This window comes from Mirounga angustirostris, unplaced genomic scaffold (assembly GCF_029215605.1).
Source record: "Mirounga angustirostris isolate CCGP_5_RB_7025 unplaced genomic scaffold, mMirAng1.0.hap1 SCAF_8, whole genome shotgun sequence".
Classification (NCBI taxonomy): Eukaryota; Metazoa; Chordata; class Mammalia; order Carnivora; family Phocidae; genus Mirounga; species Mirounga angustirostris.
In genome coordinates, this window is record NW_026991716.1 from 140,246,969 (window position 1) to 140,259,433 (window position 12,465).

At 37.3% G+C, this 12,465-nt stretch overlaps 1 protein-coding gene across 1 annotated transcript in view; it reads left to right on the top strand.

Annotated features, from left to right (window-relative positions):
- Positions 1–12,465, top strand: part of PACRG (parkin coregulated) — a 524,905-nt gene that overhangs the window by 295,740 nt on the left and 216,700 nt on the right. The window contains exon 3 of the mRNA XM_054505638.2: positions 7,222–7,393. Within this exon, the coding sequence (XP_054361613.1) occupies positions 7,222–7,393 (172 nt within the window). The remainder of the gene's footprint in view (positions 1–7,221; positions 7,394–12,465) is intronic.

Below are 12,465 nucleotides of genomic sequence, written 5' to 3' on the forward strand. Positions count from 1 at the left end.
TAGTTCCATCCATGTTGTTGCAAATGGCAAGATTTGGGGTTTTTTTTTGATGGCTGCATAATATTCCATTGTATATATATACCACATCTTCTTTATCCATTCATCTGTCGATGGACATCTTGGCTCTTTCCATAGTTTGGCTATTGTGGACATCGCTGCTATAAACATTGGGGTACACGTACCCCTTATTATAATGCTGGGGGGAAAATCTTTTTAATGATGACTCAAAATTCAGGACCCCACAAAAGATTAATGAATTCTAAAACAAAAGTGTGCATGGCAAAAACAATTTTTTGAAATGTTACGTTTCAAAACGTTTGAAATGTTATGGAAGTAACGTACAAAAGTTGAATCTCCCTAACATAAAAGAGCTCATTTATTGAACACTACATCTGAAACTAATGATGTACCATAAGTTGGCTAATGGAATTTAAAAAAAATGAATTTGAAGAAAAAAAAAGGCTCAAAAAAGAGAGAGAAAAGGGAACAAATGTCAATGGGTATCAAAAAAATGGCAAAGGATGTGAAAATACAACTCACAGAAAAGGATATACAAAAGGCTTTCAAAAATATCTTTAAAAGGCTATTATTCTCACAGTAAGAGAAGTGGAACTTAAAACAACACTGAAAGAATATTTACCTATAATATTGTCAAAAACCAAACTGATAGTGTTTTCTTCGAATAAACAATGGAAAACAGCTACTATCATTTATTGTTGATGAAAATATAATTTAATACCATCCCATGAAGCACCATTTGGTAATTTCTGTCAAAATTGTAAATATATAAAAATATATACCCTTTGAGAAAGCAGTTTCTATTCCAGGAATTTATCCTATATCATATTTATTATTTCTTTTTTTTTAACCATACCTTTTTATTTTTCACTTTTCTCCGATTGTATTTTGAATGTGATTCTTATAAACAAATTTATAACTGAAGTTCATTTTTTCTTTTTTGACAATTTCTTAAGAGAATAAGATAATTTATACTTAAGATGATTACTTACATATTTGGGTTCATCCTACATATTTTCTCTTCTCCATGGGTTTTTCTGTTTTCCAAACATCCAGGTGGGATGTTTGACTAGCCTTCCATAAGGTCAATAGAGCTTTATCCACTTCCTCTACTATATTCTGTTCTCTGGGAAGTTAATTCTATTTCTGTTCTTTTGACTGGTATTCTTGCACTTTAATATACTTAATTAATTTTGAAGTTAACCAGTAACTTTATTTTCATCCCTATCAATGCAAGGACCTTACTTTGACTCAAATCACTGTCCTGTCATTTTCTCTACTTTTCCTTTCTAGTATTACGACTTCACTTTGTAACCTCATCATAACTGATGATTAAAAAAAAATTTTATAGTCAATGCTTCTTTGGTCTTATCCATTTGTTCAGTTTATTTACTGTTATCTCTTGCATCTCATTTCTTTGTCCTGTGTTCAGCTTATATAGTACATTTTATCCTTCAGTGAGGACAATGAGCTCTGGGTTGAAAAAAAAAAACAGAAAAAATCTCCATCTTGGTCAAATACATTTAGTTTGTCTTTATCTTGCATGCCAGTTTAGCTGAGTATGGCACTGAAGATTAATCATCATTGTTCCTTTAGCGTGTTGAGGGGTTTTTACCATCTTGTGGCCTCTATTTTGTTAATGAGAAGTGTAATTTCAAGCCCAATTTTGATCCTTTATATGTCATCTATCTTTTGTTTCTAGTTGCTTTTAAATCTTTTCCTTGACTTTGGAGTTTTATAGGTTTTCTGAAGTGTCCAGATTTGCATCTTCAGTCTGGAGATGCACATCTTTCTTCAGTTATGATTTCTCCAAATACCTCCTTTCCCTGTCTCTCTGGAACTCCCTGGGGCCGCAGGGGGAGCAAGTCAGATGGGGGCTTTCTGGTGCTACCTCTGCATTGGCTTTCCAGGTTCTGTGACCCAGACCCCTCCTTCTCTTTTTGTCTGTGGTCAATCTATTATCCAATGACTGGATTCTGAAGTTGATGCTGCTCTATGTCCTTCGGAAATTTTATTCAGTTCTTTTCTAAAAATATTCTATGTTTTGAGCACTTTAAAAAATTCTTTTTTTTTAAGATTTTATTTATTTATTTGAGAGAGAGAGAGAGAGAGAGCACAAGCAGGGGGAGGGGCAGAGGGAGAGGGAGAAGCAGAAACCCTGCTGAGCAGGGAGACTGACATGAGTCTTGATCCCAGGACTCCAAGATCATGACACTAGCTGAAGGCAGACACTCAACCTCCTGAGCCACCCAGGTGCCCCCACTTTAAAAAATTCTTTTCAGATTTTATTCTGTAATTTCTAGTTGCTAGTTCAGAGCTCATTCCCATGTTCACTGGTCTATTTAGTCTTTCTTATGGTGGTTCCATCACCATGATGGTGGTAAGTTTTAGATGGGGTTGCATTTTCTGTGGCAGCCCTATGCACCTAGCTCATGGGAGTATTAACACTTTCCACTTGCTTTGTCTGGGCCCCAGAAGTTTCCTTTCCATGGTCTGGGAAATGGGAAATTATATATACACACACACACACACATACATATATACATATACACACACACACATATTTATTTTTATTTTTATTTTTTTACTTTAGATTTCTATTTGGGTTTCTGTTTCTCAAAGGAGATCTTTCCCATTAAGAGCTTTGTCACACGCTCTCTTTCCCTTTCCACAACTTTTCTTTGTCTCTACAAACTCAAGGAGAGACTTTCTGGTTCCCTTTCCAAGGTGGGGCAACCTTTGTAGGGCCCCAGTCCTATGCAAGAGTCTCAGCTTAACCCCCTTCTCTTGCTAAATGCCCTGTTTTCCTGGACTCTGGAGACATTAAAACCTCAGTCCCAATCTTGAGATCTGATCTGTATCTGCTACTCTCTTAAGTCAAGTGGCACCACCTCTGTGACTCTGGATTTTGTCTTTATCTCTAGCATCTGAGTATTTCCTGACATAGACTTTGCATTGAACACATTTTGGTGTTTTTTAGGCTTTTTAGCAGTCTAAGGATCACATTAGTCTTGTCTGCCATCCGGTGTGAGGTCTCCTTTTTGACATTAAAGAGCATTTTTCATGCTCAAAAGTCTTTTTGCATCAAAAATTTCATGCATTAGTACATAATTTTAACTATATATTCAGTATCATTGAAAACGCTTAAAATGACATTTTTAAGTTATTTATCATAACCACATCTACATGCATTTGAAAAATAAAAGTACATCCATGTTTGAAATATGTTACACACACTATCCACAGACAGTGCTTAATGCCTATATAATTTGTAAGCCCTCTTGCAGTAACTCACCAGCTTCCTCAAGGAAGAACAGTGGGGCTGAGGCTTTATTTTATAAATGCCATAGTAAGTCCAAATGAAGTCATAATATATTAATAGATAATTACACTTTTTCAGATTAATTTGTGATTCTAAGCAAGATCTTTGGTTCCTATGATAACAGATATCTCCAGTTATATTGTATTTGCTAATTGAAGCAAAGATATGGAAAATGTAAGAGTAAGTTTCTAATTTGAGTTTTTAATGAAAATCATTAACCTCATTGTGTTTCTGACCTTTCAGTATAGCATTACTACCTTACACATTTGTTATGGGGATAAAGTTATATATGATAGTCCGAGTAAAGTTAGAATTTTATTGCTTTTGACCAAAGGTCACTGTAAGATTTAGAGATAACTTGTGAGTACTGTGTGATCTTTAAAAAGTTATAAAACATAAATTTTAAAAAGAGAGATTCTGTGAGTAAAACTACTTGATGTTTCTGGAGTTAACATCCAAGTGGTCATCAGTCAGTATGTTACTGTGTAATTTTACCTGATGTATCTAAAATGGTCCTTGTTCTGTGTCCTACTTCAAAGAGATTTCTTTTAATTCTGGATTTCTTGCATAAACTTTGAAGAAAGATTCCCAAATCTTACAAAAGTTTGAAAACTACTATTTTTATAGTAATACTAAAGAAATATAAAGTGTAATATGTCATTAAAACAAGTTATCCTAAGAGCAAAATGATTTATATAACTGAAGTTTATTGCTGAATAAACAGTAAAAATGACCTTTTGTAAGTCTAAATGAACAAAAAAACCCACATTGATTTAGAAGAACTCTAAAGGATAATAGTCACCATGTGACAAATACATGGACAAAGACAAATAAGGGATCTCCTTACTTTTCTTTAAATTTTAGTTTTAATCTTGAATTATTCTCAATATCTAGATTTTTGAAAAAAGAAGACCTTGTGTTATTACCAGTATATTACTTATGGACATACATTAATATGTTTGGTTTTGATGATGCTATGAAAACCAGAAACTTTTCCTTCTAAAGTTTTAAAAATAAACAGAATAGCAAATTAACCCCTAAATGATTTGTAGTGAAATGAGGGTGAATAGAAGCACCAAGAAGCAAGCCATTCTGATCGTCTGTTAAAATACTCATAAAATTCATGAAATGTAAATAATCACTGTAGTCCTAATGGGGAAGACATAGCATTTTATTTGTAGAGTACACAAAGTTGTAGAAAACAATGTTGGTATTTGAGTAGACTAGGACACACTGCATTACTAATGATAACGAGGATGGAGACATGAGGTTAAATGGAACAGTCACCAGGAGATTATAATAATGCTGAACCTCTACGTGCCTAACAACATAGCCTGAGAGACAGTATCACATCCTACAGCCAGATAGCTTGGGTTCAGATCCCAGCAACGCCTCTCTTTAGCTGGAGACCTTAGGCAAGTTATTGAACCTCTTAGTGCCTTAGTTTCTCCTTATGGAGAATAGAGATACTCATAACACTCACCTTTTAGAGTTGTCATGAGGAATGAAAAGAACTAATACACTTAAGTATTTACAATAGTGTCTGGTATCATAAACATGGCATTCTTTTACTGTTGCTGTTGTGGATGCTCTTAGTATTGTTGCCCCAAACCACACAAAGAAACAAATCAATGGAATTCCAAGGAAAAAAATGGCACATCAGCAGTCTTAGTAGGAGATTTTTAATTTGCTTGTCCAAGTGACCTAAATTCATTATTAATGTTTGAGAAAGACATGAGATAGTGGCAATAAAATATTTAAAGAGGTTTTCTTATTTTTCAAATCACTGCCCCCCCCCCCAAAAAGTGATCTACATTTAAAAAAAAACAAACTGCAAAATAGAAAGGAAAAAGTAAATGTAAAACACAACCAGGGGCCAAAAAATAAGATGACAGAAGTTAAAATAGACATTGTGATAAATGTGAGTGACTTAAAGTATTAAAATAAAAAGTCCTAGATCACATTAAAATATAAAATGTAATAATTTTCTATTTATAGGACACATATGTACAAATGTGACAGTGGGCTAAAAGAATTAGAAAAACATCAATAATATAGAAAAAATATACAGATGACATTTATATTATGAAGTTAGGCTACAAGGTAAAACTGATAGTAACACTGTACCTTTTGGAGCTGAATGATGTAGCAATACCTTTTAGTTGTCATGAGGAATGAACAAAATAGTTATACAAAATAGTGTTCTAAAATGTCTTCAAATACACAAAAATCCTTGAAGGCTGGCATTGGATATATATTCCATAAAATTTTACTATGAACAAAGTAAATTTTATGAATGTAAAAGGAATATAAAATGAAATTGATGTCCATATATACCTTCCTCTCGGATTCATTTTCCAAGCTCAATTTCAAGAGGACATCTAAACATTCAACTCTTTTTTTTTTTTTAAGATTTTACTTATTTATTTGAGACAGAGAGAATGAGAGACAGAGAGCATGAGAGGGAGGAGGGTCAGAGGGAGAAGCAGACTCCCTGACGAGCAGGGAGCCTGATGCAGGACTTGATCCCGGGACTCCAGGATCATGACCTGAGCCAAAGGCAGTCGCTTAACCAACTGAGCCACCCAGGCGCCCCTAAACATTCAACTCTTGACTGTTTACTTCCTTAGGTGGCTGGGCAGTCCATGAGCAGACTGGAGACAGACCTCCTTTTTGGGGAACTGCAGGACATTTGATTCAATCTACAGTAGACACTCGGGGATGTGCTGGAGGTGTTACCAGTTAGTCATCCCCAGGGATAGGCAGGCATGTGGCTAGAGACTCCAAAAAGCTGAGAGAGAGCTAGAAGGTATAAGAACCTCCTAATGTAAAAGGCAGTTTCTCTGAGGTCTTGATGGGCTCCTCACTTAATTATAAGGTGGTAATTGAAAGCTGGGTGCATTCATAAGGACTTGAAGACCTGGGGAATTTGCACTTCTCACTGGGAACGCTGCACACATCCTTAGCTCTGTAAATGGATTGTGTCCTCAGTCCAAGTCTGTTGGCTTCTTTCCATTCATGATATCACCATCACTTCTGTCATCTTGCAGGTAGCAAGTCAGGTCATGGATACTCTGGACAGTGAAGGACCCAGGCTAGAGGCTGGAACAGATCTCCTGCAGCTCGCAACACATCTCTCTTCTCAATCCCAGAGCTTTTGTTTCCGTTTGCAGTTGGTGCTGGATGCTTTTACAAAGATCAGGACAAGAAGTCATGGAGGCATCATTGAGGGTGAAGGATATAGCAATGGAAAAGTGATGTATCTCTGTTCCCCAATGGAGCAGCCAAGAGAGATTGGGATATTCTGATTTTTTTGAGGTGACTTGAGAGCACCAACATTCTCCTTATCCTGCAGGATCCAGGGAACATTCACACAATCCTACTTTATCCCTCACTCTCATACTTGCTAGGTCCTGAAAAGACACATTTCACAAGAATATACTGGTGTGCCATCCCTATTAGATTCCTGTTGGAAATTCAGATCCTAATCTCTCTTCAACTGGTTTTTTTTTTTTTTCATTCTGTTCTTACATATATCTTTTCAACATACATACGGTGGACTTCTTGAATCCTTTTCAGTATTACATTTGTGCCAAATGGTAAAATACTAACCAAAGGACCGCAAAACAAGTATCAATGTTGATTATTTATTATTTATTATTCCAATCTGTTAAAATGTAAAGGTCAATGACTGTGACCCCATTGCTAATGGAATAAAGACATGCTGATGTACTTTAGGTTGTTAGATGAGTTGCTTAATAAAATTTTCCCAAAGTCCTGAAGAACGTGCTCCTCCTAAGTCGGTGACAGCCTCATAGCTGGTCTGGCCATGCTTCGCCCCATTGTTGTCTTCACGTGGCATTTCTTCTCTCTCCTTTCAGGTAGAAATTGAGAAGCTGGATTACCATCATTATCTGCCTCTGTTTTTTGATGGGCTCTGTGAAATGACATTTCCCTACGAGTTTTTTGCTCGGCAAGGAATCCACGACATGCTGGAACACGGGGGGAACAAGATTCTTCCTGTCATTCCACAGCTCATTATCCCGATAAAAAGTAAGTGAACAGGTGAAAAAGCATCATTCAGCTTAGAAGGTGCCGCTTTTTGACAACTCGCTAATTAAGCAATAAAACACAACAGATTGAGGCTATCCCCAGGTTTTGCAGGAATTTTATAGGTTGACTTATGGGGCCAGACATCCCAAATCTACTCTATCCCATTATTGATACTGCACTGAAGCTTCCCACATAAACTAAATTGCACAGGCTTTATACTAATTTAAAATGCTTCCGAGTAATGACACAAGCATTAACATTAATTTATACATGCAGAAGTAAAGTATGTGTCTTTGCATTCTACACCACCAACTTCCAAGTTCTTTTCAAATGACATCCCTAATTTTTAAATTACAATATAAACCCAATTATGTTTAGGATCTTTTAGGTAATAGGATTAATAATTTTAGGGAAAAAAAATTCTGGAATGGAGAAGAATTAATGTTACCAAATATTTGAAATTTTTTTTAATCTGTGATAGGTTACCTGGGGAAATTCTAGAGTAACCCTGTCACTGACTTACTTTCTTTGTTTATAGGATGAAATGCTTTATTTCTATGGCCAGGTTCTTCAGGCATGAATCTCTTTGGACTAGTTGTCTGAAAGCAGCTCCCTCCCAAAGTGTTTCTGAGATTTCCATTTGCCAGTAAGACGGTCTATAATGACTCCCGAACAAGCCCCGCGTTGCTCTGGGTCCAGCCTCCTCCTCTCACCCCACAGCGGCTGCTGACCCTTATAATAGAGCCATCAACCGGGGACAAGGGTCCAGGAGGGGATGGCCGGCCTCTCCAAGGTTGGAATGGCCAGGCCTAGGCCTTTACCACCGACCATCACACCCCAGGCTCTGTGCGCACCAGAGTTGCCCATCCATACTGCTGCTGCTGCTGGAAAGCAGAGGGGTGGTGCTGAGCACCTCCTGGGCAGGGACATCCCACCCCTTCCCAACTGCCCTGGGCATTTGGCCCCTTCCCCCACCGCAAGCTCTGCCTCACTCCTTAGTCCAGGGTGAACCACTTCCTGGCATGACTGACGGGACACCTGCGTCTCCTAGCATCTGGGGGAACCCCACCCTCACTGTCTCAGAGCTGCTCTTGCCATGTGCTTTGACCAGAACAAGAACTAAATAGTTCAACATGGGTCATTTCCTACACCTGGATTATTTCATCTTATCTATGGTGACCTTTTTATTGATTTGAATTAAGTTTCATTAGAATTCTAGATTTTTGGCCATTCTGCTGTCACTGTTTAAACTAAATCAGCTCTGAAACTTGCTCTCATGTTTTTGAGATTCTGTAAGAGATCTGTAACTGACCACTCCAGATTTCCACCAAGACGTAGAAGTAAACCCGAGCAAAAGGACAGGCTACCTTCTGTGAAAAGTAACATGGGAAGAGAAAGGACACTTTAAAGCAGCTTCCCCTCCCCTCATGCATCAGCTGAGTGAAGGGCTGATCTTTGAAGTCCTTCAGGAAGGACATATAATACTGAGTGGCAGTAAAATCCTTTCCAGATGTGATTTATTCTAACAGTTCACAATTTTTGAATGTTAAATTCTAGCTGAAATGCTGTATTTTATAGAGAATGCCCTACAAGTTTTATTGACCAATAAAAAGACCCAGAACATCCTCCCCAGGAACCGTCTTTAGAGGACATGATCCTTTGCCTCCTGCACTCAGCAGAATAGCGGGGACATCCAGAAGTCTGTTCTTTTCTTTAGAAGACTCTGTTCTTGTTAGGATCACTGTCTTCCCAGTACTTTTTCACTCACATCCATTGAAAACACTAAAAGGTAGAAAGAGAGTTTCTAAGTAATATTTTGATTATACTGTTTACAGTTAAAACATACCAAAGTAGAGCATTGCAGACCAAGGTGAATTGGTTTTCAACTTTATTTGATCTGTATTTTAAAGATATTTAAATGAGTTAAGAGAAGTGATGTGTTCTAAGGACAAAATTTACGGTACATACGTACTAGAGGTGATTTGCTCACAAGTGAAGACATTATTAAGAATGCAGTAAACATGTTTTGTCAGGTAAAATTAACTATATATGAATTTGATAATTCAAGATTCCAAAGGCAATGAGAATTTATTTTGGTAGATATCATTGCTTTTCTTCCTGGGCTTCCCCTATTATATACTGATCCTGAATCTAACTTGGTTTGCTTCTCAATCTACTTACATCACTAAAACCAAATTTTTCTCAGGAAGGAATACTGATTATGCAAGATCCTGCACAGTGCCAGCATGGTGTAAAAAATATAAGCTGTGTAAACGAAATCTTTCAGGGGAATTCTGGGTTGAGGCCAATTGATCTGGAAGCAGGCTGATTCACGTAATTGGCATAACATGTACAGGCATGTGTACCTGATTTTTCAAGCTGTACTATTAGTCTAATTCTGACTCTCTCCAAGGGCAAAAATTAACCTTACCATCACCAGCTAGCAGTTTTTGAATAATTTTCCTCGAATTCTAACTAGTATCTATACCAGTAAAGCAAAATACATAAACTCCCTACAAGGATAAGAACTGGACTGAGCTGCCCATCTACTTCTAGAATCTGGGGTTGACTTCAGCTGATTACAAGGCTGATCACACATTCAATATCTCTAGGCTTTCTAATGGAAAGCAGGGGAGAAGACACTTTTTCTTTCTCCTTCTCTTTGTTTCAAGACCCCAAGTGAGGTCACTCAGTAATAACCAGAAAAGTGTGTATCTCATACTTCATTCCATTTGTGTTGTTTTATGGCATAGTTATAGTTGCTTCCCTTTCCTCCCACTTTTTGATTTCCACCTTCTTGGGTTATTCTGGGTCAAAAACTTCAAAAAATACCGGTATAAAGGAGTCAGGGTTGACAATGGAACACTGATTGCTGACAGCAACAGCAGAACTTTATAGGGCAAGGATGAGATGAACCCTCTCAGCCATCTGAACTATGGGACGTAGGTTTCCATTTACTCCATCTGGTTAGGAAAACACACATGCATCAAAATCCAGCAGAGCAATACCAGGAAGGAGCCTCTAGAAACTCTGCATATTAAACTCAGAAAGGGATTCCAGTAATGGCCGGGAGGACAAAGACGCCAAGAGCAACCACAAGCACTGGGTTTGGGAATCTCTGTCTTCAGTAGCATTAAGAGTAATCACACCAACACCGCCACATGGGGCCATTCATAAAAGGCTGCTACACACAAGGAAGGAAATATCTCGAACAATGAAAGGAAAAGAATACCTCAACAACATTTAGTTCAGGAGCCAGAAGAAACCCACAGAAACTGGTTTGGATCCTCAGGACTCAGGAAGATATAGCATCTAGGAGACAGAGGCAGAAACCCATGGGGGTGGGGTGGGGAATTCTACACACAAAGAAATAAAAGTAACTGGGGTTAAGAATTTTACCAACAGTAAATTCCAGACAACAATGAGCATTGGAAGAGAACCACCTTGGGTATGTTTCATCCCATACACATGAGTAGAAGAGCTGATGTACATAACAAACGGCATGAACACTTGTTAAAAAAAAAAAAAAAGACTCATAAGTAAAATGTCCACCTGTCTCATACAAGTAGTTACTGAGAATATGCTCCAGCTCTCAGGAGGTAAAGCCAAGTTAAGGACCCCGAAATTAGGATGTCATAGTGTGAAAAGCAGCTAACATTAAAAGTCACTAAATCTAGAGTTAAGTTTAAATAGTTGATGGAAAAGAGTTCCAAAACTGCATGAAATCTCACGTAATTATTTTGGAGTAATGTCTCTAAAAATCCAAGGAAATTGGGTATAAGCCTTCAAAATCATGGAAAAGATCTAAGTAGTTAAAACAGAACCTACATGTTAAAATGACAAAAACTGAACAGACAGCAAAGAGGTGCTAGTTTCAAAAGCATAAAATAAGGTGAAAAGCATGAAATCAAATAAATTAGCTTTAACTTGAAAATTAACTTTCAGATTGGTTTGTGGGAAAAAACTGTATATAAAACTAAATAATACTTGACTAGCTTAAAAATAAATGATATATTGGGATGAAAGAGAAAAAAGGAAGGAAGAGTTATTGTAATTGTAGAAAGGTAGAAGTTAATGTAAAAAATTTCACAGGTATAGAGGATCAATTTGTATCGATAAAAATATTCTAGGTAAAGATGTAATTGGTATAAGCCTTAGTTCTCGGAAAAACCATGGCATCATGTTTAAAACAACAAACAGCTACTTAAATTAGTCATTTTTTTTGCCTGTGGAAGGAGAGTAAACCTCTTGACCCTGAGACAGTGTGATGCTGGTTCTTCTTCCACTGCCTGACCTTCAGCTCCAAGATCTACAGTCTTTACCAATCCAAGTGGACACACTGCCTCTAACACACCATGTCCCAAACTTCAGCATGTGTATTAATCACCTGCAAGTGTGTATGAATCGCTTGGTGACATGCAGGTCCCACACAGCAGCTGTGAGATGGATCTGGGGACTGGATTTCTAAGAAGCCCCCAGTTGATGCTCTGCTGCTGCTGCAAGGTCAAGGAACAGCCGACCAAGGCCAAGATGACACTTGACACCCCAGATCCTCCCACAAGATGCTGGGAATGAGAACAAGGTAGGGAATGAGCTGGTAGAAACAGATGAATGATCATCTTCTATCTTACATTTAGGGTATCAAGAGATGTTGCTTCTTTCATGCTGTGAATAATTAGAAAAATATAATGTTAAGCTTTTAGGCCTTAAAAGTAACCATTAGTGGGTTAAAATAGATGGTCATCATATGAAGTAGTAAGGAAAGAAAAATGAAAAATTAAGTTAAGGCAATAACTTAAAAAAAAAAAAAGCCAACGTAGAATGTAAAAAAACAAAACAAAACAAAACAAAAAAACCCAATAAGATGACAAAAGGAAACCCAAATAATTTGTTATGATTACAGATAAATGGGAGAAATGATCACTAATCACAAGAAAAAAGTCTTGGTTTGGGAACTTTGAGAGGTTGTTCCCACTGTTTGTTCCCAACCGTATGGTTTTGGTGGAGACTGCCAGTTACCAAGTAATGATCAAAATTTAGCTCTCACAACAAAAGCAAAAATAAACAAGTGG